Below are 24,914 nucleotides of genomic sequence, written 5' to 3'. Positions count from 1 at the left end.
ACATTTTGTTCATGAATTTGGGATGTCTTCCTTTTCAAGGAAGACCGAAATGAATTGTTTTTCGTGTTGTATGTCGGATGAGAGACATTAACAAGAAGGTCATTACAAAAGAGCATCGAGGAACATCATGAGACATTGTTCCTTGTGCCCTCCTGAGGGACCGAATATGATTCGGTTGCCTCCGGGAGGATGTAGGTGTCCTGTTTCCCATAGGTCAGCTGTTGATTTTCCTTCATTCTTGAGCATATATATCAGTCATTTTGTTCATGAATTTGGGATGTCTTCCTTTGCAAGGAAAACCAAAATGAACTGTTTTTCGTGTTGCATGTCGGATGAGACACTAACAAGAAGGTCATTACAGAAGAGCATCAAGAAACATCATGAGACATTGTTCCTTGTGCCCTCCTGAGGGACCGAATACGATTCGGTTGCCTCCGGGAGGAGGTAGGTTTCTTGTTTCCCATTGATCAGCTGTTGGTTTTCATTAATTCTTGAGCATACATATCAAACATTTTCTTCAAGAATTTGGGATGTCTTGCTTTGCAAGGAAGACCAAAAATGAACTGTTTTCCGTGTTGCATGTCGGATGAGGCATTAACAAGAACGTCATTACAGAAGACCATCGAGGAACATCATAACACAAAAGTCTTGGCTCCATTTTGCCAAAATTTCCTTTAACCCTGGTACACGTTTTAACCGGTAAAGGCATTTTGAATTGCGATTGCAGTCGGGCCGTTTATATATATCGACAACGGATTTTCAACGTTGACCATAAGCTAAGCATCAATGGCAGCTCAATCTTAAAAGAATATGATATTGTATTGGCTCTGTTTATTCATGTCTGCTGACACTAACAAAGGCATGGAGCATTCATCCTATTTTATTCAAAAACATGTTCCCTTCAAGCCTGAATTACAAAAACAAAGCAAAAAAACCCTGCCTAATCCCTTATTATAAATATCTGCATAATGACAAGCCGCCTCCGGGATCCTTTTCGACCAAAATCCGGTCATCATGTTTCGCTGAAGACAGTAAACTATGACCTCCTCAGAGCTATCTCTTTCGTTTATGTTATTCGATGAATCAAAATTCTTTAACCCCTGGTGTTCTCTCATGCTTTTGCCTGCAAAAGAGAGAGCTTATGAGATTCAGGACGGTGAAATAATCGCTTGTTAAAAGACTGAGCAAAATTCGGAATATGTCGAAAGTATCTCCGTCAAAGGCATGAACATGCGTGCTAAGCAACATGCAACGAGAATGCATCGTTGTTCATAATTTACAACGATCACTCACCTGGGAATACAAGAATGTTCCTAGGATAGCAATCGCAGCTCCGAGAGCATTGATCGGCTGGACAGGCGTTTGGAAGATGATGATGGACGAGACGATAACGGATATACGTTTCATGGTGTTGCCGATGCTAAACGTCAGTGGGGAGATCTGATCGAGGGACATGTACGAGACCTGGTTGTATAGATGATAGAAAATACTCTGGGCCGCCACCCACCTACCAAATACAAATATAATCGACAACCATTATGATCAGATCCTAAAGAGTACCGAAACCGGCACGGAATAAAAATGACGCCGATATTCTCTAATGCTCATGTTACAGGTACATGTTTTAATCTTTAATAGAACTCAAAACATAACTACGAACAATTCAGTAAACATCGAATCGAACAGAATGAATAAGCGATACGAATTGGATCCGCACTTGAACAAAAACATCAAATTAAAGACCAACATATAAAAAACCTTTTCAGATGGCAATCTATCATATGTTTCTGGTCCCAATATGTTCTTTATCAGTCACATAGGCAATGGGGCCTCTAAATCCTTTAATTCTAAACCTAACCAGCACGAGAAATTACGAAAAGTTTATCGAACACCTTTTAAGTATCCTCCAAAGTCCAACAAATAAATCTAAACGATAATTACGACTTAGTACCGTTATGTTATTACCAGATGAACTGTGGTCCGATTAGAGATACGGCCTCTTTCCATCCTACCGCCCACATGTGCGGTCCCTCCATGGCTATTGCGAAAGGTGTGAGAATTACAAGCGACAACATACACAAACAGGCGTAGTAATTCATCCCACTAACAGCATTCCCTTTCATGCCCTTCTTCGAGAATATGTTACGGAAGACGAACGCCAAGTTCGAAATCATAGCTCCCATAAAACCTGAAAATACATGACGAATAACCGAGTTCACCACTCTGGCCGTAACCAAAAAACAAATCGATTAAAAGTACAAGCTCAACCCAGGTAAAGATCTTCAAGCATCATAAACAAGACACCATGGTAAACAATGTCTTTACCAGTCATATTGAAGTTGAGTTCTGTTAAGGCGGCAAGACCGCAACCACCGATGATTGGAAGAAGCGACAGGTAAACCGCCGGAGGGAAGGTCTCTCTGAGCAAGAACCTCGAAACAATGACACTGAACGCCGGTTCACTGCTTTTAATGATGTGAGTAAATGAAACTGCAACCTTAGACATACTCACAGTAGCTGCAACATGTCCAATTGTATGTGCCACAGCAACCTATGGAAAATGAAACCAAAAGAACATACATCAGAATTTGACATCTTAATCTTAATTTCTCAGAAACAAGAACATACATCAGAAAACTGAATCACAGACTATTTGATATGATATGAATTCCAATGATTTTCTTTCACTTTCTCTCACTTTCTCACCAACCAAACAACAAAAAGTGGGGAAATCTCACCGGAAACAGAGCCTTCAAGAACTCGATATCGATTTTCGGGGTCTCGGCAATCCTTGTGGCCCAAGAAACTAACATCATCAGAGAACCACAGGCAAGTGACAGAGTTGAAGTTAACCAAGGGAAAGGATAAACATTCAAAACCTTCTTGTTGTAGATATTGAAAACCACATTGAGAGCCCACCAAGTTGCAAAATAAATCCCAATTTTCACTCTTTGGGCGGTTTCCGATTTACCTTCGGCCTCCGCCGCGGACGAAGACGGTGACTTGTCAGCTTCATAAGCCTTACAATGGATCACTGGTTTTTTCTCCTTGTGAAAACAACAACTCTCAATGGATGAGATATGCAAAGGCTTCGACACTGAAATAAAAGCTCTTTTGTTGGTGTTGTTTTCAAGGTTCAGAGATGGTGAAAACGAAGATCTAATGGAAGGCGATCTTTTGTGAAGAATTGAGCTGGAAACATCCATAGTTAAAGCTGATTGCTTGATGCTGAAACTCATTTGGTTTTTCTAAATTTCTGATCGAATTCAAGCTGGGAATTTGCTAAAAACTTGAACTTTGAAGGTTTTTAAGATCAAGAAACGACGAGGATAAAAACTTTGACAACAATGTTAAAATAACTGTAAACACCCACTCTTTTTCCCTTTTTCTTTTACCAAAATAACCATGAATTTATAAGCATCAAGCTACTACATACCTATTTATAAGGAGAAAATATCAAAGGTAAAATAATCAAAAAGAGAGGATTTTATGGAAAGTTCTTATTTGGAGGTTAGAGAGAACAACAAGGCGGTAAAAACTTAAAAAAAATCAAGTTATGAAGAAACTTTCTTAAGCATTTAAATCAAACTCCAAAGCAAACAAATTTTCTCTGTTAATTGAATATTTGTTTTTTTAATTAATCTAAGATAATTAAGACAATATTTTTTCAATGAACGCTCTCACTTTTAATATACTCGATGCTCAAACCCTAGTCCTCAAAAGATAATAACAATTCATTTATTACAAAATCACTTGATTCATGCAGAAAATTTTGTTTGGTTTCTTTCTTGTGAAAATATCACATTTTAAAATTGAAGTGGGAGGAGGTTTGGTTGCGATATCAAGAAATATATTCTTTTCCCTTTCTTCCAATCCATCAAAACTGATTCGAAGTCTATCAAGAATTTCTTTGTTGGAATCTCGTTCAAGTCTTTCGATTGCACTTCTCCATTGAGTTGCATCTCTACCACAGAAAAAAGAGCCCAAAACTTCAAGAGCTAAGGGAAGACCACCAGCGTAACGTACAACATGTTTAGAGAGCTCAATGCATTATTGGGACTTAATGTTGTAGGCTTATACACATAATCGGCTCGATAAGATTGGAGCATATGTTAATCTCTTGTTGTTACAATGATTCTACTACCTAAACCAAACCAATCATGCCTTCCAAAAAAGTGTTCCAAGTGTTTTTTGGCGTCAACATCATCGATAACAAAGAGAACCTTTTTATGAGACAACCTATGACTGATTATTGCATTTCCTTCATCAACATCTAATATATTGAATCATCCTTGAAAGTGACGATTCCGTTCCGTTGAAGAGCATCATAGAGATGATCTGTAAAAGTTCTGCGGGTATCTTCACCTCTAAAACTCGAGAAAATATCATATTTTTGTCTAGAAATCGACGAGGAAGACGAAGGTAACGACAACATGACGAATTATAGGAGGAAGAAAAGGATATCTCGATCTGATGTTCAAAATCAAAGAAATATAGATGGCTTAATACCCAAGAAGAAACTAGGAAAGACGAACAATCCAAGCAAGTATACGAGCAAGAATAAAGAGAAAAGGAGATCAAATTTCCAATAACACAAAGGTATCTAAGCAATTTCAGTATAACTATTAAATACCTAAGGAAGAAAGCGTGTAGTGGTGGAAGTTGGGGATCAGAGATGAAGGTGTTTTCCGGGGAGAATCCAAGAAGCTCAGAGTACAACTGTTTGCTTTGCTTTGATCTGTTGACTAGTTCAGTTATAAATTATAGGGTAAACTACGAGTTTAGTACCTAATCTATTAGTTTAAATTCATCTTAGTATCTAAACTTTCAATTTTTAAAAATCATACATAACTTTTAGTTTTTGTTTCATTTTAATACCCACCATTAAAAATTTAATGCGTTTAATACTTAAATTATCAATTTTGATCCGTTTTAGTACCTAGACTTTCAAATTTTTTTAAAATATAACGTTAAATTTTTAATGAAATACTAAAATAAAACAAAAGTTAAACGTTAAATATAGTTTTAAAAATATTAAAAATTTAAATGTTAAATCAACTTTAAAACTTTTTGTTTATTTATTTCATTGATATTTTAAAAAAAATAAACCTATAATCTATTGATAGAAAGAAACATTATTTTTTTCTATAAACTTTAATTGTTCGTAAAACTATATAAACATTCTAAATTAATATTATTTTATAATTACTTTAAACTATTTAGAACAATATTGATGATATATAAATTTGTTTATTTTTTATACATTGATACTTTTAACTCTTTTCCATATTCATTTCTATCATATTTATCAACTAAAGTTTGATTCATAATTTTTCTCATTGAGTGTATTCGATTAACACTAACTGCAATCAATCTCTTAAATGATACTAAATTAATCAATCACGAGATTAGTTGTTAATTAAAATAATGAAATTAAACCCAAAGTAAATGGAGAAAACAATGGGATGACTAAAAGATCAGTTGTAAAGAAACAAACTTGCATAATCATCCAATGAACTGAAACACACAATAAGTAAGCGATGCAATATGTAGTTATCAAACCAACATAGAAAGGGCACAGCAGTATAGACTACACAATAATCGAGTAATGTTCCCTGCTTCGACACAAGGCTCGTGCAAATTCAAAGAAAACTATATGCGATTGCGACTTAGAAACCGTGAATTTTGATGTTGTCCTTCTTCACAATGCCGGCCTGGTCGAAAAAGATACGCAATGAAGATTAGGAACTCGAACACCAAACTGCATCAGATGTTCTTTAGACATCTACGTACTCAAAAGACGCAAAATAACAATTACCTGAACAAGGAAGGTGGAGACATTCTTGCGCTGGTCACCTTGAAGTTGAATAACCTAAACATAAACAACATAACAAACTTAACCACCATCTGATAACAGGTATCGACAATGTTAATGATATCTAAAGGAGTTATACATACCTGTCCTAATTCAGGGTCTTGGACCACAGTACCATTGCAGCAAAACTCCTTCTTGAGGTCTTTGAGTATCTTGTTGTAGCTGAATTCTTTCTTCAACCCCTGGACGGTTGTCAAGCTTTTCCTGCCGTTCCGTTGCTGAATGCGAATGTGCACATACTCCTTTGTTCCGGCACCCGAGTCGTCAGCATTTGCATCAGCAAAGGGATCTAGAACAAAATTAGAAAACCCCAAGTTAAACCCAAAATTAATAACAGACGTTGACAATTATGATAAATAGCAAACTTAGGGAGTTAGGATCTGAGTATACCGAAGGCGGTTGGAATCTGGACGTCGAGATCAGACATGAAACTTAGTTGATCAAATGAGGCTTAAGAACCACAAGTTGAGACCTAAACATGAAACTCAATACCAACATCAGATACGACTCCATATAAAAGAAAATCAGGAAGCCCCTAAATTCTATGGTGGCAACTAACCCAAAGTAAGATTCTTGATTTTTTTCAATCAATAGGTTGAAAAGAACAAACAAGAACCTTAAAAGCCCCTCAAAAGGTAAATTGAAACCATAAGTATCTAATCATTGTAAAATAAAACCATAGGCCAATGCGAAAAAGCATTATTCAAACTTGTTAACAATAAGCCAATAATCCAGACTAGGCATATATAAAATCCTACAGTTCGAATTCCCTATCAATCTTCAACTTCCTCGAAGAAAACAAAACAATTAAATAGATAAAACTCCAAAGCGCTTTAGATTATACATTATGGAATAAGTCTTAAAGAAATGGCTCCAATTTCATTCCAAAAACCATTATAATTGATAACATGTAAAGACTAAAATTTTCAATATAACCCAATTATCTAAAAAATTGACAACGAAGATCCAGAAGGTGGGAAGGGTAACTTTGGATGATAAAAGTTGTTCCTGTTATTCAAGCAAAAACGATTCTTAATCTAAATTAATCTTGAATAATTAGCATAGAAATTAAAGAAACCAAAAGAAATCTTGACGATATAGACAAAACCCGGTAAGAAAAAGGCTAAAACCAATTAGATGATGCTAAAATGTTAATCTTTAAACCGATGTTAGAGAAGCTAAAGAGAAAAATTACCTGATCCGAGGCTTCTAGGGCTCCTTTCAGAGAATTGAAATAGGGATTATTAGCAAAAAATAATAAGATGAAAACCCTAAAGAACGGAGAAAATTCTCGATTTGGGGATTTTCGAAGGTTGTATACGAAAAATAGAGGGGAGCGATTACGATGATGAGATTTATAGTCGCGAGATAAAGCTTTGTGATGATTGAAAAAGGACACGTGGCGATTTATGGGAAACGGTTTAGGGTTTGATTTGTTGTCTTAAATACGTGGAGCCATCTTTAAGAGGTAGTTATTTGAACTGAATTTGATAAATTTTAATTTGATTTTATAAAAATAAATTTTGAAATTTGAGTATTAGACTAAATTAGGTCATATTATTTTAGGTATGAAATTAAGTTGGGTTAGATTTGAATTTATGGTGAAAATATTTGCTATGAATAAATATTTAAAGATAATTATTAATAATATCATTTCTTGATATATTTTCAATTATGTTCCTATTTATTTAATAAAACGAATCATATATATAATCATGTATGTCATGTCAGTTTGGATAGGGGATGAGCATGGGTTGAATTTTCAGTCAACGCCACTCGATATGAAAAATATATACTCTTCACCCTAAATTCGACCCGAATTGAAAAATATATACACTCAACTCTAAACTCGACTCAACTTGAATTTAGAAGGAATCACCCGATTCGAACTCAGCCCATCTTTTTCAGATAAAACTCAAATTTGACCTAACTCAAAATAAATATATTTATAAAAATATTAATTTTCTTTGATAAAAATAAAAAACTAATTAAAAAAATATTTAAAGAGGTATTAAACTTGAATATGATTTGATCCAACCCGAATCCGATTTTCTTTTTTTTTTTTTAAATTAATCTAATGGAATCAAGTTGAAACCCATTGGATTCAATTTTCGTGTCCATCTCTAGTTCTGATGCAAGTTTTTATTTAAAATTGAATCAGATTTCGGATAAAGTATCCTAAATTTATATTAGATTAGATTCGGTGAGTGTCGAATATGAATATATTATGTTGGCACTTGCCAAATATATGTTTATGCTTGTATCATTAGTGGTTCTAGATGTATCCTACTTGTTTGCACTGCAAGACATGTCTGATAACACCAGGCTTTGCGATCTGGAAATCGTACCTGCGTCGATGGTTTCTAGATGGTGTGCCCAGGGACAAACGTAGTTGTCGTAGCTTATCCAGCTTACTTGTCCCGTTCGGTAGTACTCTTAATTGTGCGCCTGAGAGATCCGTCACCTGGAGTTTATAGAGAGCTCCGATTGGTGGGATTTTCTCTAGATAACGATAGTCTCCTAGTAGAAGAGCTCGAAGCTCGCGTAGCTGACTAATGGAAGCTGACAGAGAAAACCTTATTAAGTATTGCAAAGATATTGTCATGGATTTTGTTAATAGGGTTTCTGACTGGAGAAACTCGACGATTGCTTTGGCAACTTGGTGATGTTCGTAAACGGAATACTTGTGCAAGGTTCCTCCGAGCCTTGTTTTGTCGATATCGGTGTGACTACATTCCAGACATCATGCAATTTCACAGTTCCAGCAGACTCACCACAGCACTAAGTTACGGTCGCCGTTGCAGTTGCGGCCGTGTTGTCACGGTTGCGAAGTTCGGAGACGAACTGATCTCGAAAAACTTCTCAGCATTCAAATCAAACAGCTCCATTAACAAAAAGCAATATTGGCGTAACATAAAAATTACGCTTCGGACAAACAGCAGTAACCCTTTTCCAACAATTTTCATTAAGTGGAAACAAATAAGAATCAAGTAACCCAACGACAAGTATATTGTAATCATTGGTTCTCGAATCAATCCCAAACCCAACACATTGTCCATGTCCAGTACTGCAAACACCGAGATCCAGTACATGATGCAATGTTTCTCTAGGATTAACTCTTGAATGATTTGGGATTTATAGGCCCTTCATCACACTCATAGTTGAAGAGTGAGGGTATAACCTAACATTCATTATCTCTTGATGAACTTTTCTTTTAAGAATATTTGTGGTTTGGGGTTATATTATGATTTGAAGATTAATACGAGATTTGTCTGTGCGGGAAGGTCAATATGAGATTAATTAATAATATGAGGAAATGACTCTTGTTGAGTGTGACATGATTTTATGACGAGTTAAGATAAGACAAAGATTGTTGAGAAAAAATTCTTAAATCGAATCGAATCAAATAAAATGGAAAAATTATGCTTTCAGGTTATATTGTATTCATATATTTAATTATTTTAATCTTTTTTCATCATTAGTTAATTAACGAATTTTATTCAAACTAATTATTCTGTACCAAATGAAACATTAAAGACCGAAGTACTCGAAAGAAATAGAAACTAAAAAATTATGCAATAAAATATTAGAAAAATATTTTAACTCCATTCCTGCTATATTTGTGGGAGGATGCATTGAAATTCCATTGATGCAAGTGGATGGAAGTAAAGAAGCAATTGATGCAAGTAATAATTAAGAACTAATGCTTGTTAATAAAGCTTCAATGAATTGATTTAAAGTGTTTAAGTGGTTTAATAATTTACAACAAAATCTGGAAATACGAAAAAAACTGCAGCAAGAACTCCTCCAAAAATTATCTTTACAGCTTTATAGGATAACCCTGCAACTTAAATTCTGTGCCTGATACACTGATTTCAAATTTATGGAGATGACCCTTTTTGAAGAAGTTCATCAGCTCTCATTTGGTAATACGAGGCGGTCTCGACCTTCGACGAGCTTGGCGGATTTGATGACATCTCCTGTTCTTATCTGTGGTAGAATCTCTCTCCCAGCAGTTGTGTATCTGTAAGTTGAAATCAAATTCATATTGAAAAGTGTAACCAACAATCACCTCATACATATATGCATGCATTCCAATGCATAAGATGACATTCGCATTACCCGAAAACGGAAAATTGGCCTTCATCGAACGATATGCCTCCCAAACCAGACTATGAACAAGTAAATCATCAGTATACAGCTTTAACCAAATAAATCAAAGATGTATTGAACAGGCAAAGTTGAGGGGAGAATAGAAGTAGACTATGTTACTCACTGACATATTCTGTTAAGGATACGAGGAATGATCATCTAAATATGTGAAAAAAACTTTAGAAAGTTCGTGTATACTCGTGCTGAAAGCATACTTATCTCTGACACTTACACCGAGTCAGAGGAACATAGGAAGTAGACAGTAGCATTGAATTAGATGGAACTTTGAAATATACTTACATTTCTTTTATCGTATAGATAGAAGAAAAATTGATATGGTGAAGAATATTCCTCAGAGACATCACTGTGCGCCATAGCAACAGCTCCGTAAACAGATAGGGGAAGAACCGGCAGTTCGCCATCCTTCCAGCAGAGATAAAAGAATGATAATGGTTATCAGCTGCAACTTTAGGCGTATGTACAAATTAGATAGGGACTCGTACCTGAACGCTCAAGGTTGTTTTGTACAAAGGCTCAAATTGTCCCGATGGCATTATTTCTAACGGAACACTGTAACCGTTCTTTCCGGTATCGTTTTCTGAGATGAGAGCTTGATTAATACAGCTCAGCTTTGTTCCATCATATGCTCCATCTGTCACCTGAAGAATTATAGCTAGTGCTTAGTAGAATTCGTGCAGTTTTATCATTTTAAATTGTTATCGTTCACCAATTTGAATACCAGAAGCCAACATGCTTTTAATCTGAAGTTCAAAGAACAAACCGATTCACCTAATTAAAGTTTTTCTCTGGCTACTAAGATTGATCAAGTTTAACCATGCAGTTGCATGTACGAAATTAACCTTATATTATAGACCTTGTTGAATCTTTTCTTTGGTTCTTATAAAAGGTTACCAAGATACTGAGAGTGGACAGCATTAAAATGTAAAAAGACAAAGCATTGAAAGGCAACGTTAACAATAAGTTTAACTACCTTACCAGTTTTGCAAAGTTTCCGGTGGTTAGCGGTGCTGAATATCCATCCAAAACAACCTGAATAGATAGTTGGAAGTCGGTAAGTTCAAATTTGTTAAGTGCTTTTCGACCTCCAATCCGTTAGCTCTGTACGGTATACTTAGCAAATTTATAGCTATTGTCACAATTTCTTTTGTCCCAGCAGTATTTAATGTTGTTCTGAAATCCGTCTATCGAGTTAGGCAACAACGGAAGTTTAGTGAGTCAGATGCTCTTCATGTGTGTTAGTCTTAAGGTGATAAACAGAAAAGGAGAAGTTTATAAAACTTCCAGGATAATGTAAAATGGCTAAACTTAATTCCATCATTACCCTGCAAAAATGATTAATAATACTCGAGAACGTAACGACTCCATTCACCGAAACTATGTCAGGTTTAATATACCTGAATTGTGGCAGTCTTTCTTGGTTCACCACCAACCTCGGGGGAAAACGATGAACCATCTCCTTTCTCAAGAGTAAGTTCAACAACTGCTCTCCCTGTTAGCCTAGAGACCACAACGGACATCATTTCAGATCGAAGTAGAGACAAAGCAGTTCAAAGCCTCCTATTTCATATGGAATCATGCATGCCAAAGGAACAAAAAATAATAGAACACTTCGTCTACGGATGTTCGTATTAAAAAAAGTGGGGAAAACTATGTAGCATGCTTTAAATATGTAAGCCAAAGTAGATTAAACAAAATAAATTGCATTACCCAATCAATTCATAAAATATGAATACAACAACTCTCAGTAAAACATTAAATTCTGACTTCAGTTGATGGAGAAGACTGACCTTGGATAATTCAAGTATTGCTCAGGTAACAGAAACGACAACCCTGGTGCCTACTCCATTATAATGTGTTGAGATGTTACTAATACTATTTTAACAACTAAACACATACAATAAAAAAATGTCTGCATATTGAATCAACAGCTATTACACATTCAAATATCTTATAGAAAATAATACATTGGAAATACGCACCAAGTATAACTAGGGAATAGTAGTATAGTACTTACTTGTAACAACTCCAATTCAGCAACAGTATCTAGTGAAGATGCAAGGCCGACGGATACTCTATCTGCATCCTGATCCTTGATACATTTTAGGAGTGCTTCTAATCCACCCTAGTAAACCAAGGAATACCACAATCAGTCCATGAGGTCTCTGCAAATGAATGAATCCATTCATCAAGGAAAGCTACTCCCTACCATAGATTAATATACATAACTGAGCTGCTGATCAATAGGTTAACTCGTATAATATTTTAAGCATCCCGGCTTGATAAAAAGCATCCTAAGAGAAAGCCTTTCCATTTTCAGATATTATGATATGTTGTTTTCTGGCTATATACTAGGTTTTATTCAGTCATATTACCTTGTTATCATATACTAGTTCTGTTTCTTCCTTTAGTGAAACGAAAAGTAGTTCGTAGTTATTCTTGTTGGAATTAGAGATCTCAATGAAACAAAAGTAGACAGAAAACACGATTGTTACTTTGATAAAGATGATCTTTCCATTTAAGTTTTTTTTTTTATAATAATTGGAGATCTCATTAAAAAAACCCTTCGTATTTGTTGATTGCTAGAGCAGCAAATCATCAAAAATTGGAAGGAGGAAAAGAGTACCTCAGAATTTTATTAAAGATATAAACCAGTACAACTTGACCTCAGTACATAATTAGTAGAATAAAGCCTCCAGACCCTCACAAAACTCTAAAACCTCTAAAACATTGAACAACCAGACAAAAGAAAGTGAATCAACCAATTCCTTCTTTTGCTAGTCTTTCCATTTAATTTAAGATGAATTTCTTCTTCCACTGTACCTTTCCATCGATAAGAGAACCATAAAGAGCTGAGCCCTTCTCCCTTAGATCTGCAGGTATACTTGCCAAAATAGAATCCTTTCCATCTACTGCTATCTGAAATTAAACAAAGCAATATAAAATCGAAACTTAAACATGATATCGACAGGGAAAATAACATAGAATGAACAAACTGAAAATAGGAGATAAACTCGAATAGTAGGTACCTTTAAGGCTTTCTTGACATTACCCTCCATGGTTCCATAAGGCTTTCTTTGCGGAATCCTTAGCAGGTACGAAAGCTCTTCCAAAGAAGCCTATAAGAAAAAAAAAAGACGGTCAAAAAAGGATGATTAGCATCTAAACATACCAAATGTGTGAACTCAGTTATCAGTTTCAAACCTGTATAGCCTTCATGTTTGTATTCGCTGGGATCGCCCTTCTTAAAGCAAGCTCCCCAGTCCTCGGAAGCTTTGTTTCGGGAGAGTAAAGCACAGCATTTGCAGGCAAAATAGACCAGAAGTCCCAACCAGCTAAAGGTAATGGGGAGGTGACTTGGGCTACGATGAGCATCGCAGCAATGACACCTTCAAGTTTCATCTTTCCCTTAATCAAAGTTGACCAGTTTAAACTTGTAGGAATATTTCGGTACTGTGACTGATCCTGCTTCACTAAATACACTTTTAGAAGGTAGAGACAACCTTGAAAACAGGAATGGGATTGAAAAAGAATCACAAAGAAAAATGACTCAGAACTAGCTAAACTGCTTGGATAGTTTTGGTTCAATAATATGGAATCTACTTCATTGTCAACAGTTAGATAAGGAGATTTCATACCCAATTTGTTGACAGAAACAGAAAATGATGTAATTTTCTGTCTAGCTAGTATATACTTAGGTTCTTCATCAATACTCCTCCTAACACCAAAATCCAAATCAATTATTCAAGTTATAACTTGAAGAACCGTGATTTTCTGTCCGCGGTTGGCTGTGTTTATTGCGATTGCGGATATAACAGGCGCTATTGCTGTGTAACGCGGTCATGCAATAACGGTTTTAGACGGCGTCAAAACCGCTGTATAACAGCCGCTATTCCAGTTGCAGGTGAAGTATGTCAAGTATAGGGATGGCAATGGGTCGGGTCGGGTTTTTGGGCCACCCGACCCGACCCGAGAAGAAAGGGTTCTCCACCCGTGACCCGACCCGACCCGACAAAATTAATGTTTCACCCGACCCGACCCGACCCGACCCGAATATATGACTTAGAAACCCGACCCGACCCGAAATAAAAAAAAAAAAAATTAATTCAATGAAAACAGTGACTTAATTGAAAAAAATTATATATGGAGGGATATTATTGTAATTATCCCTAAATATATAAGATAAAATTATATATATTTTTCGGGTCGGGTCGGATTTTTTACCCTAAACCCGACCCGACCCGAACAGTGCACTTAAAAAAAAATCCGACCCGACCCGACCCGAACCCGAATTTTTTTTAAAAAAATCCGACCCGATCGGGTCGGAACCCGTCGGATTCGGGATGAATTACCATCCCTAGTCAAGTAGCATAAGGTAGTCAAAGGCATAAAGCACGGTGCATCTAACATAATTGTTCTAACTTGAATTGAATTAACTACTAATGGGTATCAGATTAAAAAGGCAATAAACACAAACTGAAAATCAAAATAAAACACCAAACCCAAAAGTTATATAAAGGTAAATTCAACAAGAATTCAAGGTAAAAATCCAACCTTGACAAAATCGTCTTTAGAAGCCTTGCATTGAACTTTAAGCTGAAAGGGTCTTGCATTCTCTTGATTGCGAGCTTGACTGAACCGAAAACCGAAATGGGTCGAAAAAGAATGGAGCTTTGGTATCGAAGTAGTGAAAGAAAGTGTAATGGAGGAAGATAAAAGAAACGCCATAGCAAAGAAAAAGGAAGGAAAAAAAAGAGTTCTCTGGTCGTTATAGAAAGGAAGGATGGAGAGGTTTTGGCCCGCCTCATCTAGAAATGTGATTACGTGGAAGCTTTTGATTGCTGGGTTTTGGGTGAAGTTAAGGAAGTGTTTGGCATTACCACCTCTAAGAACTAAATGCATTTTTTTTTTCATTTAATCAAAAAAAAAAAGACTGAAATTTTTGCTCAAAGAATGGAACTTTAATTTTCTTAAATTATAATGTTAATCAAATTTAATAATTACGTTTTTTTTGACTTAATCCAATTGTCTCAACAGAAAAGCTTAACGAGAAACTTGGGAGATTGAAACCAAAACATAAAAACTCACTGAAATTAACCCAAATATTTTTCCTTTTTCTTCTTCACATTTCTGCAATTAATCTGTGGGTTTTATTAGTTTATTGTAGATCGAGAAAGAAAACAATGGCGAACTATTTAGCTCAGTTTCAAACAATAAAGAGCGCTTGTCCTTATCTTATCGTTGCTGGTAAATCCCTTTTTGTTTGAATTAATCTCTTCAAAGTTTGGATTTTTACAATTTTAGAGGAATTTCTAAGTTGTTGATTAAATTTTTACGTGGAAACTTGTGAAGGGTTGATGTTAATTTATTGATGATTAAAGCTTTGAGCTTCTTAGTTGATTTTGGACTAAGGGATTGGTCACACTTCTTTAGCTTGTATAAATATTGCCGCTTTAAGTTATATAGGATTCACAATTCGTTTGTATGCATATAGTATCTCCTTTATTTTTGTGTTCGATCGTATTAAATGTATTGCGTTAATATGCCGATCTCTTTTAAATGCGTCGTGGTTTACATTGTCTTTCTGTTTATTCAATGCATCATAATCGCATCGTGTTCAGAATTATTGAATCTAGTTTTTCACTTTCTAAAATGGATGATCTCCAAGTTTGATGATGCTCTTTAAGATGTTTGTATGTTGATAATGAATGGTCAACCATATCTTATCATGAACTATCAAGGGGTTTATTATGATATTCTCTTACTGATATTTATATCCAACTATTGCAAATGAACTGTTTACAGTTGAAGATGCTAGTGACATATGGCCTACAGTCAAGAGTAGCTTTGAACAGCGGCTGCCATTTAAAAAGGCTTGCTTAAATAACAAGACCCGCAATCCCGTGTTTCTGGAGAATTTGCCTGCTGAATTTGTATTAACCACTGATGCAAGATTGCGTAGCAGATTTCCTCAAGAGCAGTACTTGTTTTGGTTTCGAGAGCCATACGCAACGCTGGTTCTCGCTACATGTGAGGTACATTGATTCTCATCTATGAACGATATTAAAGACCAACCGATTTTAGATTCAAAGACCTATGATCATACTTTGAGAAAGAAACAATTCTTTCATATTTTACTTTTTTTTTTTGTAACTTGGATTGTTTTTTTTATTGGTGTTTGGTTCAATCTTCTTGTTGATGACAATTCACATTGATTTCCCCCAGGACCTTGATGAGTTCAAGAATATTCTTAAACCACGCCTGAAAGTGTTTGCCCAAAATGATGAACGCGAATGGTTCATTGTATTTGTGTCTAGAGCTCATCCAAGCAATGATCAAGACACTAAAATGGCTAAGAAAGTTTATGCCAGATTTGAAGCTGATTTCAGCTCCAAGAAGAGGGAAAGGTAAGATTGCAGCTTGTATATATTCTTATCGATGTCACGAGTACTATTTGTGCCGGTGTCAATGATTTTAGTGTGCAAGTTATGATTTGATTTTTGTTCATGCATGTTGCAAGTTCTATACAAAAGAAAATTATGGTGAAACTTTGAAAGTAGCACCCTCAGTTAACTAGTGTTTGATTTTTCCTTTTCCGCTTTCTGATATTCTAAAACTGTGTTTCATTTAGGTGCTGCAAATTTGACATGTATGGTCCCGAACCAAATTTTTGGGAAGAGCTGGAGTTCAGTATTATAGAGTCTATCAAAAATACATTGGATAGACGAATACAATTCTACGAGGATGAGATACGCAAGCTTAGTGAACAACGATTCATGCCAATCTGGAACTTCTGTAACTTTTTTATTTTGAAGGTTTGGTCCTCTTCTGAAAGTTAGAATATGGTTATGGCTATAGTGATCCAGCGGTAAACTCAATGATTTTCCATTCTTTTGTGTTATCTCAACTTCAGTTTTATCTCAAAGCATATATTGTAATCCTTTTCTGGTTTTCTTATTAGCCATTACATTATTTTAGTTTTCTCGAATAAGAAACAGAAACATTATTTTAAGCTTGGCTGTTTAGTGATTCATTTTTCATTTTCTTAGGAAAGCTTGGCTTTTATGTTCGAGATGGCTCAACTTCACGAGGACGCCTTACGTGAATATGATGAACTAGAATTGTGCTACATGGAAACAGGTATGAAATATATATATGTATATATGTTCCCGAGTGCCCATTTTGTTCTGTTTTAACTTTCTACTCTATATTTTCTATTTCTATTTATGTTTCTGAACATCATATTTGTTGAGAGGCCAAATTATTGATTGGTAATTGTTATGTGCTTCTTGAAATGCTCCTTTTTTCCAGTGAATTTCGGCAATTTTTTTTTCCAGAGCACTTCTTGATCTTATTACGATATGAGTGCAGTTAATAATAGTGGGATGCATAGGGAGTTTGGAGGACTAGACCGCGGTGACGATCAGGCGGCACTGCTTAACCCTGGAAACAAATCATTGACACAGATCGTTCTAGACGAAACATTCAGGGAGTTCGAGTTCAGACAGTATCTCTTTGGTTGTCAATCAAAGGTGACTTTAAATATCTTTGCATCTGACATTGTTCTCTGTTATTCTTCAGTTTGTTACTTTCAAGAATGGCTGTGTTTGTGCCTACATATCATCTCACAGATTAGTGTAACTTGCAGCTCTTATTCAAATTGAATCGTTCTTTCGAGGTTGCTTCAAGGGGTTATTCATTTATAATTAGTTTCTCGAAATCCCTGGAATCCAATGAGGTATTTGATCATCCTTGTTTTCTTCCAGCAACAGTTTTGGTCGCTGTTTCGCATTTTTATTTTCTTTCCTCTTGGATTTCTTACAGAGTATGTTGCCCTTCTGCATGCGTGAAGTTTGGGTAATCACTGCATGCTTGACGTTAATCAGTGCGACCGGTACTCGTTATAACGGTGAAGATGAAGCCCCTGAAATCGAAAAGGAGTTCTATCGAGTTCAAGGTGATCTTTACTCGCTATGTAGGACTAAGGTAAAACTTTTATTGATTATTTGAAATAAATAAGGGATGTCACTTGTCATATTGTCGAACCGATGCTGAAACATGTTGATAATTGTGGCAGTTATTGAGGCTTGCATATCTAATCGGATATGGAATGGAGATAGAACGGAGTCCTGTTAACAGGTACGCATTCGATTTTTCGAGATAAAATCCACCGTTCATTTTCCATGAAGTAGGTTACTTGTTTCACAGCATAAAAGAAAGGCCATTCATGCAGTCAAGGCAGTTCTAATAGTATATTGTTCCTTTCTTTTGAGAAGTGCTTCTCTGAGCATGCTGCCTTGGCCCAGGCCTGCAGTTTGGCCTTCAGTTCCGGATGAAGCTTCCTCCGAGGTCGTTGTGAAAGAACAGGCAAGTTATTATTCCACATTTAAAAACTCAGAAACCGGAAAGAATGATTATCCTTTTTTATAATAACTACACCATTTTAATACAGGTTTATGTGTTTCTTTCATTGCAAGTAATAGTGTAGGGCTTCTATTTGATCTCCATCATGTGTTTCTTTCATTGAAAGTGATAGTGTTACTGCTTAATGATCTATTCCCATTAGGCAGGTTTTTTTGAAGTATAGTTTTTCTTTCAAGAGAAGAAACTAGGTCAAGTTAGCAGCATCAATCTCTTTCAATGTTTGCATGCTTCAGATCAACATAGAAATATTGTTTCTAGATGGTCTTTCTTTTCTTGCTAAAAATTTCATGAAAGTGGCCTTTTTCTCAAAGTATATAATGACCTTTTAGTTCGCCAAAATTTAGGTTCTTTAATAGCAATGATGGTTCAGATGCCAGGTTCATAGCTATATGACCATTCTACCGGAAATACTATATTTTTTCTAGATTTTGAGAAAGCACCATTTAAATTTCTTGGTATCATAGTCATAGGCTTTATGCATGCACAATTATAGTCCGTAAATGTCTTTTTCCTTTTTACTCGGCTTTTATTCCTCAATTTGGTTCAGATGCTTCGGCAAGAAAGTCCCAGAGCCAAGCACTTTGGCCTTCAGAGGAAACCCTTGCCGCTGGAACCTACTGTCCTCGTGTGTGCGGCAAACCAGCGAAAGACTTCCTTTTCTGTTGGAAACGCATCAGAGCTTTTCGATGGCGAACTCGTGTCTGACGATGGGTAAGGAAATCTCAAGAATCAAGGCAAATGTTTCTTATCAGTTTCTTCAAGAAGAGTTGCTAGTCAATTGAAAGTTCTTCATTTCAAGAATTGATGTGACTATTGTTTGCTTTTTCTTTTGACTTCTCATTTTTCTATTTTATTTTTTTAGAAATAAACGTTATATGCATGCTGACAGATTAGCTTCAGATGAATCAGCAACGAAGTCCCCAGCAGATAAAGCGCAAGCAATTATGATGTCACGTACTTACTCATCTCCTGGAAATTTCGATTGCTCGATCGGTCGACCTATGAGACTTGCTGAAATTTTTGTTGCTTCCGAACATGCTCTGAAGAAAACAATTTCAAATCCTGATCTCCAGAAATGTTTGCTGTCCATAGAGAGCTTTGAGGTATCAAATCCTTGCTAGTTGAATTGAATTTTCTTCATAATCTCAATGTCCTCTCAGATCATATTCGAGTCCTTAAGAGAACTAACAAAAAGTTACACCAAAATTAGTCTTCTTGGGGTTATCACTTTGAATGCCTGAAGAGTTTAGACGTTATACCAAAAGTACAACTCTATGGATATCTTTTCTTTTTGTCTCATCAATTCCTATATATATTGGTCATTGCAGAAAAAATATATGGAGCTCACTAAAGGTGCTGCTGACAATTATCATCATTCTTGGTGGAAAAGATACGGAGTTGTCCTTGATGGTGAAATTGCAGCCGTCTGTTTTAAGCGCGGGAACTTTGATCAAGCTGCAAAGTCATACGAGAAGGTTTGCGCCCTTTATGCCGGTGAAGGATGGGAAGATTTATTGGCTGAAGTCCTGCCCAATTTAGCTGAATGTCAGAAGGCACTCAATGACCAACATGGCTACCTGTCATCTTGCGTGCGATTGCTTTCACTAGATGAAGGCTTATTCTCAGCAAAGGAACGCCAAACGTTTCAGTCAGAAGTGGTTAGTCTTGCACATAGTGAAACGACGCACCACGTTCCTCTTGACGTATCATCGTTAATTACATTTTCTGGAAATCCTGGCTCTCCTATGGCGTTATGTGATGGGGATCCGGGTACCTTGTCTGTGACCGTTTGGAGTGGCTTTCCTGATGATATAACTCTTGATTCTATTAGTGTCACTTTGATGGCTACATATAATGCTGATGAAGGTGGTAAGGTATGGTTTCTAAGACAAGATGACGCTAGCATGTTTATAAGATATGTTGTTGCATGACATGATTTGTTTATTTGATTCTTGTTTCAGTTACGGAACTCGAATGCCACTGTACTAAAGCCTGGTAGGAATCCGATCACCTTTCCTTTACCACCACAGAAGCCTGGTTCCTATGTCTTGGGAGTCCTTACTGGCCACGTAGGAAACTTGACATTTAGATCTCATAGTTTTTCCAAGGGAGGTCCAGCAGATAGTGATGATTTCATGAGCTATGAGAAGCCAACCCGGCCTATCTTGAAGGTACTCTCTCCGTCCATTTCGCTCTTATGAATTCGAGGTACTGTCTTCTCACATGATATGGATTAAGAAAAGTTAACACGATAATTGTCATAATCATTTTTATTTTAGGTTTTCAAACCAAGATCTCTAGCTGATCTGTCTGCAGCTATATCATCTGCATTACTGATTAATGAAACTCAGTGGATCGGAATAATAGCACAACCTATAAAGTACTCCTTAAAAGGTGCTGCCTTGCATATTGAAACTGGTTCTGGTTTAATGATTGAAGAGTCACATTCCATTGAGATGGAGAGCTACAGAAATTCTGCTCAGGGTTCGGCTGATACAGCAAACTCTGGTGATGCTGCAAAAGATTTTTCTCCGCATGCTAATAAACGCTTTGAGAAGCTATGCCTCGTAAATGGTAAAATAGATTTTCCAGAATGGGCCAGTGACGTGTCCTCGATTTTATGGATTCCTGTTTGTGCAATAGATGATAAGCTTTCAGGAGGGTCATCATCAGGTCAGGAAAAAAGACTAGAAAATTATGGTGGTTTGAATTTTGAGTGTTTGCTGCATCTGATAGCTAGATCATTTACGTCATGGTGCGTGTTGTGGCAGGGGGCCCTGACCAACAAAGTATACTGGGCAGAATGAGGACAATAGCCTTGAAGCTCGAGTTTGGAATATCAAAAAACCAGATCTATGAAAGGCAGTGCCTTCTATACACACACACACACACACACACGTATATATTATTTACATTTGAATATGAATTCACTCTCTCTCTGAACTTCATTACGCGATCTACTTTAACATGCAGAACCATAGCTTTGCATTTCAGTGATCCTTTCCATGTGAGCACGAGAATTGTAGATCAATGCAATGATGATACTTTGCTTTTGCAGGTTGTATGTCCTTGGTTTCAACCACATTCATGTATTTATGCTTCTTCCGTAACATTTTAATGAAATGACTATTGCGTATAAATAATTTGGACTTAAAAGTCCTTGTCTTTCGGTTTTCTTATATACTGGAGATTGCAATGAGCCACCTTGGGGCAAGAATATCTCATGTGATTGATGCTTATCTTCGATCGTCAGATGACAAATTTGAGATTGTTGCATAGCATCCAAAAATGTTATAAGACTATACCTTTCAATGGCATTGCTCGATCACATGACATAAACAGGCAGTGCATGTTGGATAAGGAATTTAGTGTATGTAGTGAAATAGATGTATGTATTGCACATGAATAAGAGAAGTTGTTTCAATATTACCATTCATGTTTTATGTAGAAATCGAAATTTCTCAATCATTTGTCTGTCATAAAATTCCTGAGACTTCTCCATATTTTGCATGAAGCTCATAAAGGTTCATGGCACTTCCAGGTAATACTGCACTCGCAATTGAATGCCACATTGTCAGTTTGCGATGCTTGCCTTGATCTTCAATCTGGATTTATTCATGCTGGACAGGGTAATGGAAGACCAATTTCTGGGTATTTTCCACTTGTCATATCTCCAACTTCAAAAGCCGGGCTCCTCTTCCATTTATGCTTGAAGAAGAGAAGTGCTGAAGGTACCGATTCCTCTTTCTTTTTATTGTATCTGGGTATACGGCTGTAGTAGGCTTCTACTTATCTGACTTGTTTATTCAAAATATAATGTTTAACACTAAGTTCATGCATTTTTCTATGATCTTTTCATCGACGAGATCTATCTGTGATAAACTCTCAGAGAAGTCCCTTTTTACAGATGAAGATAAGGTACCACCAGAAAACATATTAAACATAAGATATGGAATTTCTGGTGATAGGACCATTGGCGCACACCCACCTGTGGCTACAAAATCAAATGAAATTAAAGACACTGGTCGGGACTTAACATTCAGCAGTGCACTCGTTTTGCAGCAGCCTATCCTTAACCCGTGCTTGGCCGTTGGATTTCTACCTCTTCCTTTCGATTGTCTTCGAGTTGGGAAACTTGTTACCATAAAATGGAGGGTTGAAAGGTTGAAAGCCATCGAGGAGAAAAGAGTTCCTCAAAACAATGTAAGTTAAAGCAATCATACTGACCAAAGTCAGTCAGGTATAAGCATGCACCTATTTCATAAGATGTGGAGTTAAATTTCGGCATATTACTTGTAGCAGAAGAAACATGTCACCCGATGCTTAATATTGTCGGTTCATTCAACCATTCCTAAGAGGTTGCATTTAACGGATTTGAGGTTTCAATCCTAACATCTGCAATCCCTTCTTTCTCCATACTATGCGACCTTTTCCTAGAAAAGCTATTAGTGAATACTCTGCAACTATCCTGCATTTTTTCCCATTCAGCATCTATCAATTATGTGTTAGATGTACGATTGAGTAGGTTTTCCTAATAGTAGATTAATTCCAATTCTAATTATTAGTATATTATATTAGAATATAACTCTACAAGGTAGTATAGTTTAAGTAGGAAACTAACTCCATGAGTTGTATAAAAGTAGGCCTTTACGAATCAAATCTCTTGCAATTAAGAGAGAATTATTTTCCTTCAATATTCTTTCTCTTTCTCGGTAAATTACATTATGTTTATTACTTATGACAGGATGAGATGTTGTATGAAATCAATGCGAATTCTGATAAATGGATGCTTGCTGGGAGGAAAAGAGGGCATACTTCGCTAGCCATGAAGCAAGGTTTATGAACTGTTTCTCTATTCACGTTGTAGTACGAATTCCTCGGTTGTAGCTATGCAGAAAGCATTGATATTTCATTTCTGTTGCATGTTATTGCCATTTTGTTTCTCAGGTTCAAGGGTAGTTATTTCCATATTGTGCATGCCACTTGTTGCTGGATACATCCACCCTCCTCACCTTGGGCTCCCGGATTTCGATGAAGCGAATATAAGCTGCAGCCCTATTGGATGTCACATGGTTTGTGTCTTGCCTCCCGCTCCAAGTTCATCCTTCTGCATTTCAGCATGATTGTCTTGGCTTCTCCTCCGGTCATATTTTCCACTTTCGTCGAGTAGATTCAGTTCAATGAATTTTCCGAGATACATTCATGACTCCCTTTAGAGTTTTTCTCTATTTTTGTAAATTTCAACATTTGGAAGAAAAAAGATCAAGAGAATGTAGTTGATTTAGAATAGAACAGAGAGTTCAATGCTTTCAATATCAGTTATTCATATACAGAAAAACCTTTTAATCGTTGCACAACACATTATGCCATATCAATGTGATTCAATTCCATTTCTCATCATTTTTTTTAAATCATCATCTATGTTTCGCCAATTTCTTCGACTTTTCATTTTTGTTCAAGCATGTGTCCGATGTGTTTGCATCCTCTTCTTGTGTGATTCCGAACAAGAACTCCGACTCCGGTAAATCTTGCACTTATATGAACATGCATCGGGCGGACTCCCACTCCTTATTGGGGCCAAACAAAGCGGCATTGCTAGCTTTCATCCGAGATAGAGTGATCACGAGGGTCCGTGGATGGTATAAGAATATGCCATCTTTTAGAGTCCGGGAAATTTTTCTTAAATCGGTTGACCAAGGTATGTCATTGGCCGGTCTCATATTGAAAATTACTAGTTCGCTTTAGCATTTTGGTGGTTGGGCAATTTAGATGATTGTGTTTAGCCTCTAGTTGTATGGTCTACTCTTTGTCAACCGAAACGAGTTGGCGGCTTGGGTCTATCGGATCTTCAGGTGTTCAATATTGCACTCTTCGATAAGCAAATTTGGCGTTTCATACGTTCCTCGGATAGCTTGGTTACTCGTGTGCTCTCCACTAAGTATTTTCCTTCAGGTAATTTCTTTGATGCGAGGCTAGGACCACGTCCTTCATTTGCATGGAGGGGTCCCTTTCACACCATGAATAATTTAAAAGATGGCTTCCATTAGCGACCTGGCATCAATTCTCTGGTGCCCATTCACAACGCTCGCTAGGGAGGTTCAGCACCTTTGCATCTTTCGGATACTTATGTAGACAACCAATTACTCCTATTCGGTGTGACGATTTTTTTTGCGTCCGGATGTTCCTCAGTGGGATTAACGCACAGTTCGTGGTGTTTTTTCAGCCTCGGATGCATACCTGATACTCCACTGTCCGATTGCTTCAACACCTTCTGAAACCTTGATCAGGAGTGATCATTCTATGGGTGTTTACTCGGCAGGCTAGGGATATTTCTGGTTGCAACAAGTCAACAGATCAGTCTCTCATCCATCAGGCTTACGGCTTCATGCCTTCATCTCTCTCGCCTGCACACTCTGCCAAAAATATAGATCATCGGTTGGAGATC

At 36.6% G+C, this 24,914-nt stretch overlaps 4 protein-coding genes across 6 annotated transcripts; 1 reads left to right on the top strand and 3 right to left on the bottom strand.

Annotated features, from left to right (window-relative positions):
• Positions 1-962: 962 nt before the first annotated feature.
• Positions 963-21,433, bottom strand: LOC120163868 (glucose-6-phosphate/phosphate translocator 1, chloroplastic-like). 2 transcript variants are annotated; one of them, XM_039173684.1, is made up of 6 exons: positions 21,383-21,433; positions 2,739-3,044; positions 2,326-2,551; positions 1,966-2,188; positions 1,294-1,507; positions 963-1,123 (listed from the first exon to the last, which is right to left on the bottom strand). In XM_039173684.1, exons 1-6 carry the CDS (start codon positions 21,416-21,418, stop codon positions 1,112-1,114), a joined length of 1,017 nt encoding a protein of 338 aa, XP_039029615.1. In that variant the 5' UTR covers positions 21,419-21,433; the 3' UTR covers positions 963-1,111. The 2 variants fall into 2 exon arrangements, with proteins under 2 accessions (XP_039029615.1, XP_039029614.1); XM_039173683.1 differs by lacking the exon at positions 21,383-21,433 and having other exon boundaries at positions 2,739-3,522.
• Positions 5,509-7,205, bottom strand: LOC120163869 (protein translation factor SUI1 homolog 2). Its single transcript, XM_039173685.1, has 5 exons — positions 7,071-7,205; positions 6,266-6,347; positions 5,959-6,164; positions 5,819-5,872; positions 5,509-5,714 (listed from the first exon to the last, which is right to left on the bottom strand). Exons 2-5 carry the CDS (start codon positions 6,300-6,302, stop codon positions 5,670-5,672), a joined length of 342 nt encoding a protein of 113 aa, XP_039029616.1. The 5' UTR covers positions 6,303-6,347; positions 7,071-7,205; the 3' UTR covers positions 5,509-5,669.
• Positions 9,738-14,824, bottom strand: LOC120163867 (peptidyl-prolyl cis-trans isomerase CYP37, chloroplastic-like). Of its 2 annotated transcripts, XM_039173680.1 has the most exons (12): positions 14,600-14,823; positions 13,250-13,510; positions 13,075-13,164; positions 12,869-12,964; positions 12,063-12,170; positions 11,836-11,885; positions 11,443-11,545; positions 11,024-11,077; positions 10,531-10,686; positions 10,328-10,450; positions 9,998-10,047; positions 9,738-9,899 (listed from the first exon to the last, which is right to left on the bottom strand). In XM_039173680.1, exons 1-12 carry the CDS (start codon positions 14,771-14,773, stop codon positions 9,788-9,790), a joined length of 1,377 nt encoding a protein of 458 aa, XP_039029611.1. In that variant the 5' UTR covers positions 14,774-14,823; the 3' UTR covers positions 9,738-9,787. The 2 variants fall into 2 exon arrangements, with proteins under 2 accessions (XP_039029611.1, XP_039029613.1); XM_039173682.1 differs by lacking the exon at positions 11,024-11,077 and having other exon boundaries at positions 14,600-14,824.
• LOC120163870 (trafficking protein particle complex II-specific subunit 130 homolog) lies at positions 15,150-23,724 on the top strand. Its single transcript, XM_039173686.1, has 21 exons — positions 15,150-15,292; positions 15,851-16,080; positions 16,271-16,452; positions 16,677-16,860; positions 17,095-17,185; positions 17,417-17,577; positions 17,694-17,783; positions 17,870-18,031; positions 18,123-18,184; positions 18,322-18,412; positions 19,017-19,180; positions 19,359-19,572; positions 19,798-20,343; positions 20,431-20,640; positions 20,749-21,142; positions 21,241-21,331; positions 21,443-21,527; positions 22,011-22,200; positions 22,377-22,672; positions 23,214-23,304; positions 23,417-23,724. Exons 1-21 carry the CDS (start codon positions 15,229-15,231, stop codon positions 23,590-23,592), a joined length of 3,774 nt encoding a protein of 1,257 aa, XP_039029617.1. The 5' UTR covers positions 15,150-15,228; the 3' UTR covers positions 23,593-23,724.
• Positions 23,725-24,914: the final 1,190 nt, after the last annotated feature.

This window comes from Hibiscus syriacus, unplaced genomic scaffold, assembly GCF_006381635.1.
Source record: "Hibiscus syriacus cultivar Baekdansim isolate YM2019G1 unplaced genomic scaffold, ASM638163v2 tig00111502_pilon, whole genome shotgun sequence".
Taxonomy (NCBI): domain Eukaryota; kingdom Viridiplantae; phylum Streptophyta; class Magnoliopsida; order Malvales; family Malvaceae; genus Hibiscus; species Hibiscus syriacus.
This window is presented reverse-complemented; position numbering and strand designations above follow the sequence as displayed.

What these genes read in the sequence shown, in the direction of transcription:
- LOC120163870 (XM_039173686.1), top strand. Translation starts at nt 15,229, where the DNA reads ATGGCGAACTATTTAGCTCAGTTTCAAACAATAAAGAGCGCTTGTCCT. An exon ending in ATTGTGCTACATGGAAACAG is followed by an intron (nt 17,186 to 17,416) that starts GTATGAAATATA and finishes ATATGAGTGCAG; the next exon opens with TTAATAATAGTGGGATGCAT. An exon ending in AATCCCTGGAATCCAATGAG is followed by an intron (nt 17,784 to 17,869) that starts GTATTTGATCAT and finishes GATTTCTTACAG; the next exon opens with AGTATGTTGCCCTTCTGCAT.
- LOC120163868 (XM_039173683.1), bottom strand. Translation starts at nt 3,239, where the DNA reads ATGAGTTTCAGCATCAAGCAATCAGCTTTAACTATGGATGTTTCCAGC. An exon ending in TCTTGAAGGCTCTGTTTCCG is followed by an intron (nt 2,552 to 2,738) that starts GTGAGATTTCCC and finishes CATTTTCCATAG; the next exon opens with GTTGCTGTGGCACATACAAT. An exon ending in ATCGGACCACAGTTCATCTG is followed by an intron (nt 1,508 to 1,965) that starts GTAATAACATAA and finishes TGTATTTGGTAG; the next exon opens with GTGGGTGGCGGCCCAGAGTA.
- LOC120163867 (XM_039173680.1), bottom strand. Translation starts at nt 14,773, where the DNA reads ATGGCGTTTCTTTTATCTTCCTCCATTACACTTTCTTTCACTACTTCG. An exon ending in CTAAAGACGATTTTGTCAAG is followed by an intron (nt 13,511 to 14,599) that starts GTTGGATTTTTA and finishes TTAGTGAAGCAG; the next exon opens with GATCAGTCACAGTACCGAAA. An exon ending in CAAACATGAAGGCTATACAG is followed by an intron (nt 13,165 to 13,249) that starts GTTTGAAACTGA and finishes TTTTTCTTATAG; the next exon opens with GCTTCTTTGGAAGAGCTTTC.
- LOC120163869 (XM_039173685.1), bottom strand. Translation starts at nt 6,302, where the DNA reads ATGTCTGATCTCGACGTCCAGATTCCAACCGCCTTCG. An exon ending in CCAGATTCCAACCGCCTTCG is followed by an intron (nt 6,165 to 6,265) that starts GTATACTCAGAT and finishes ATTTTGTTCTAG; the next exon opens with ATCCCTTTGCTGATGCAAAT. An exon ending in AAGACCCTGAATTAGGACAG is followed by an intron (nt 5,873 to 5,958) that starts GTATGTATAACT and finishes GTTTATGTTTAG; the next exon opens with GTTATTCAACTTCAAGGTGA.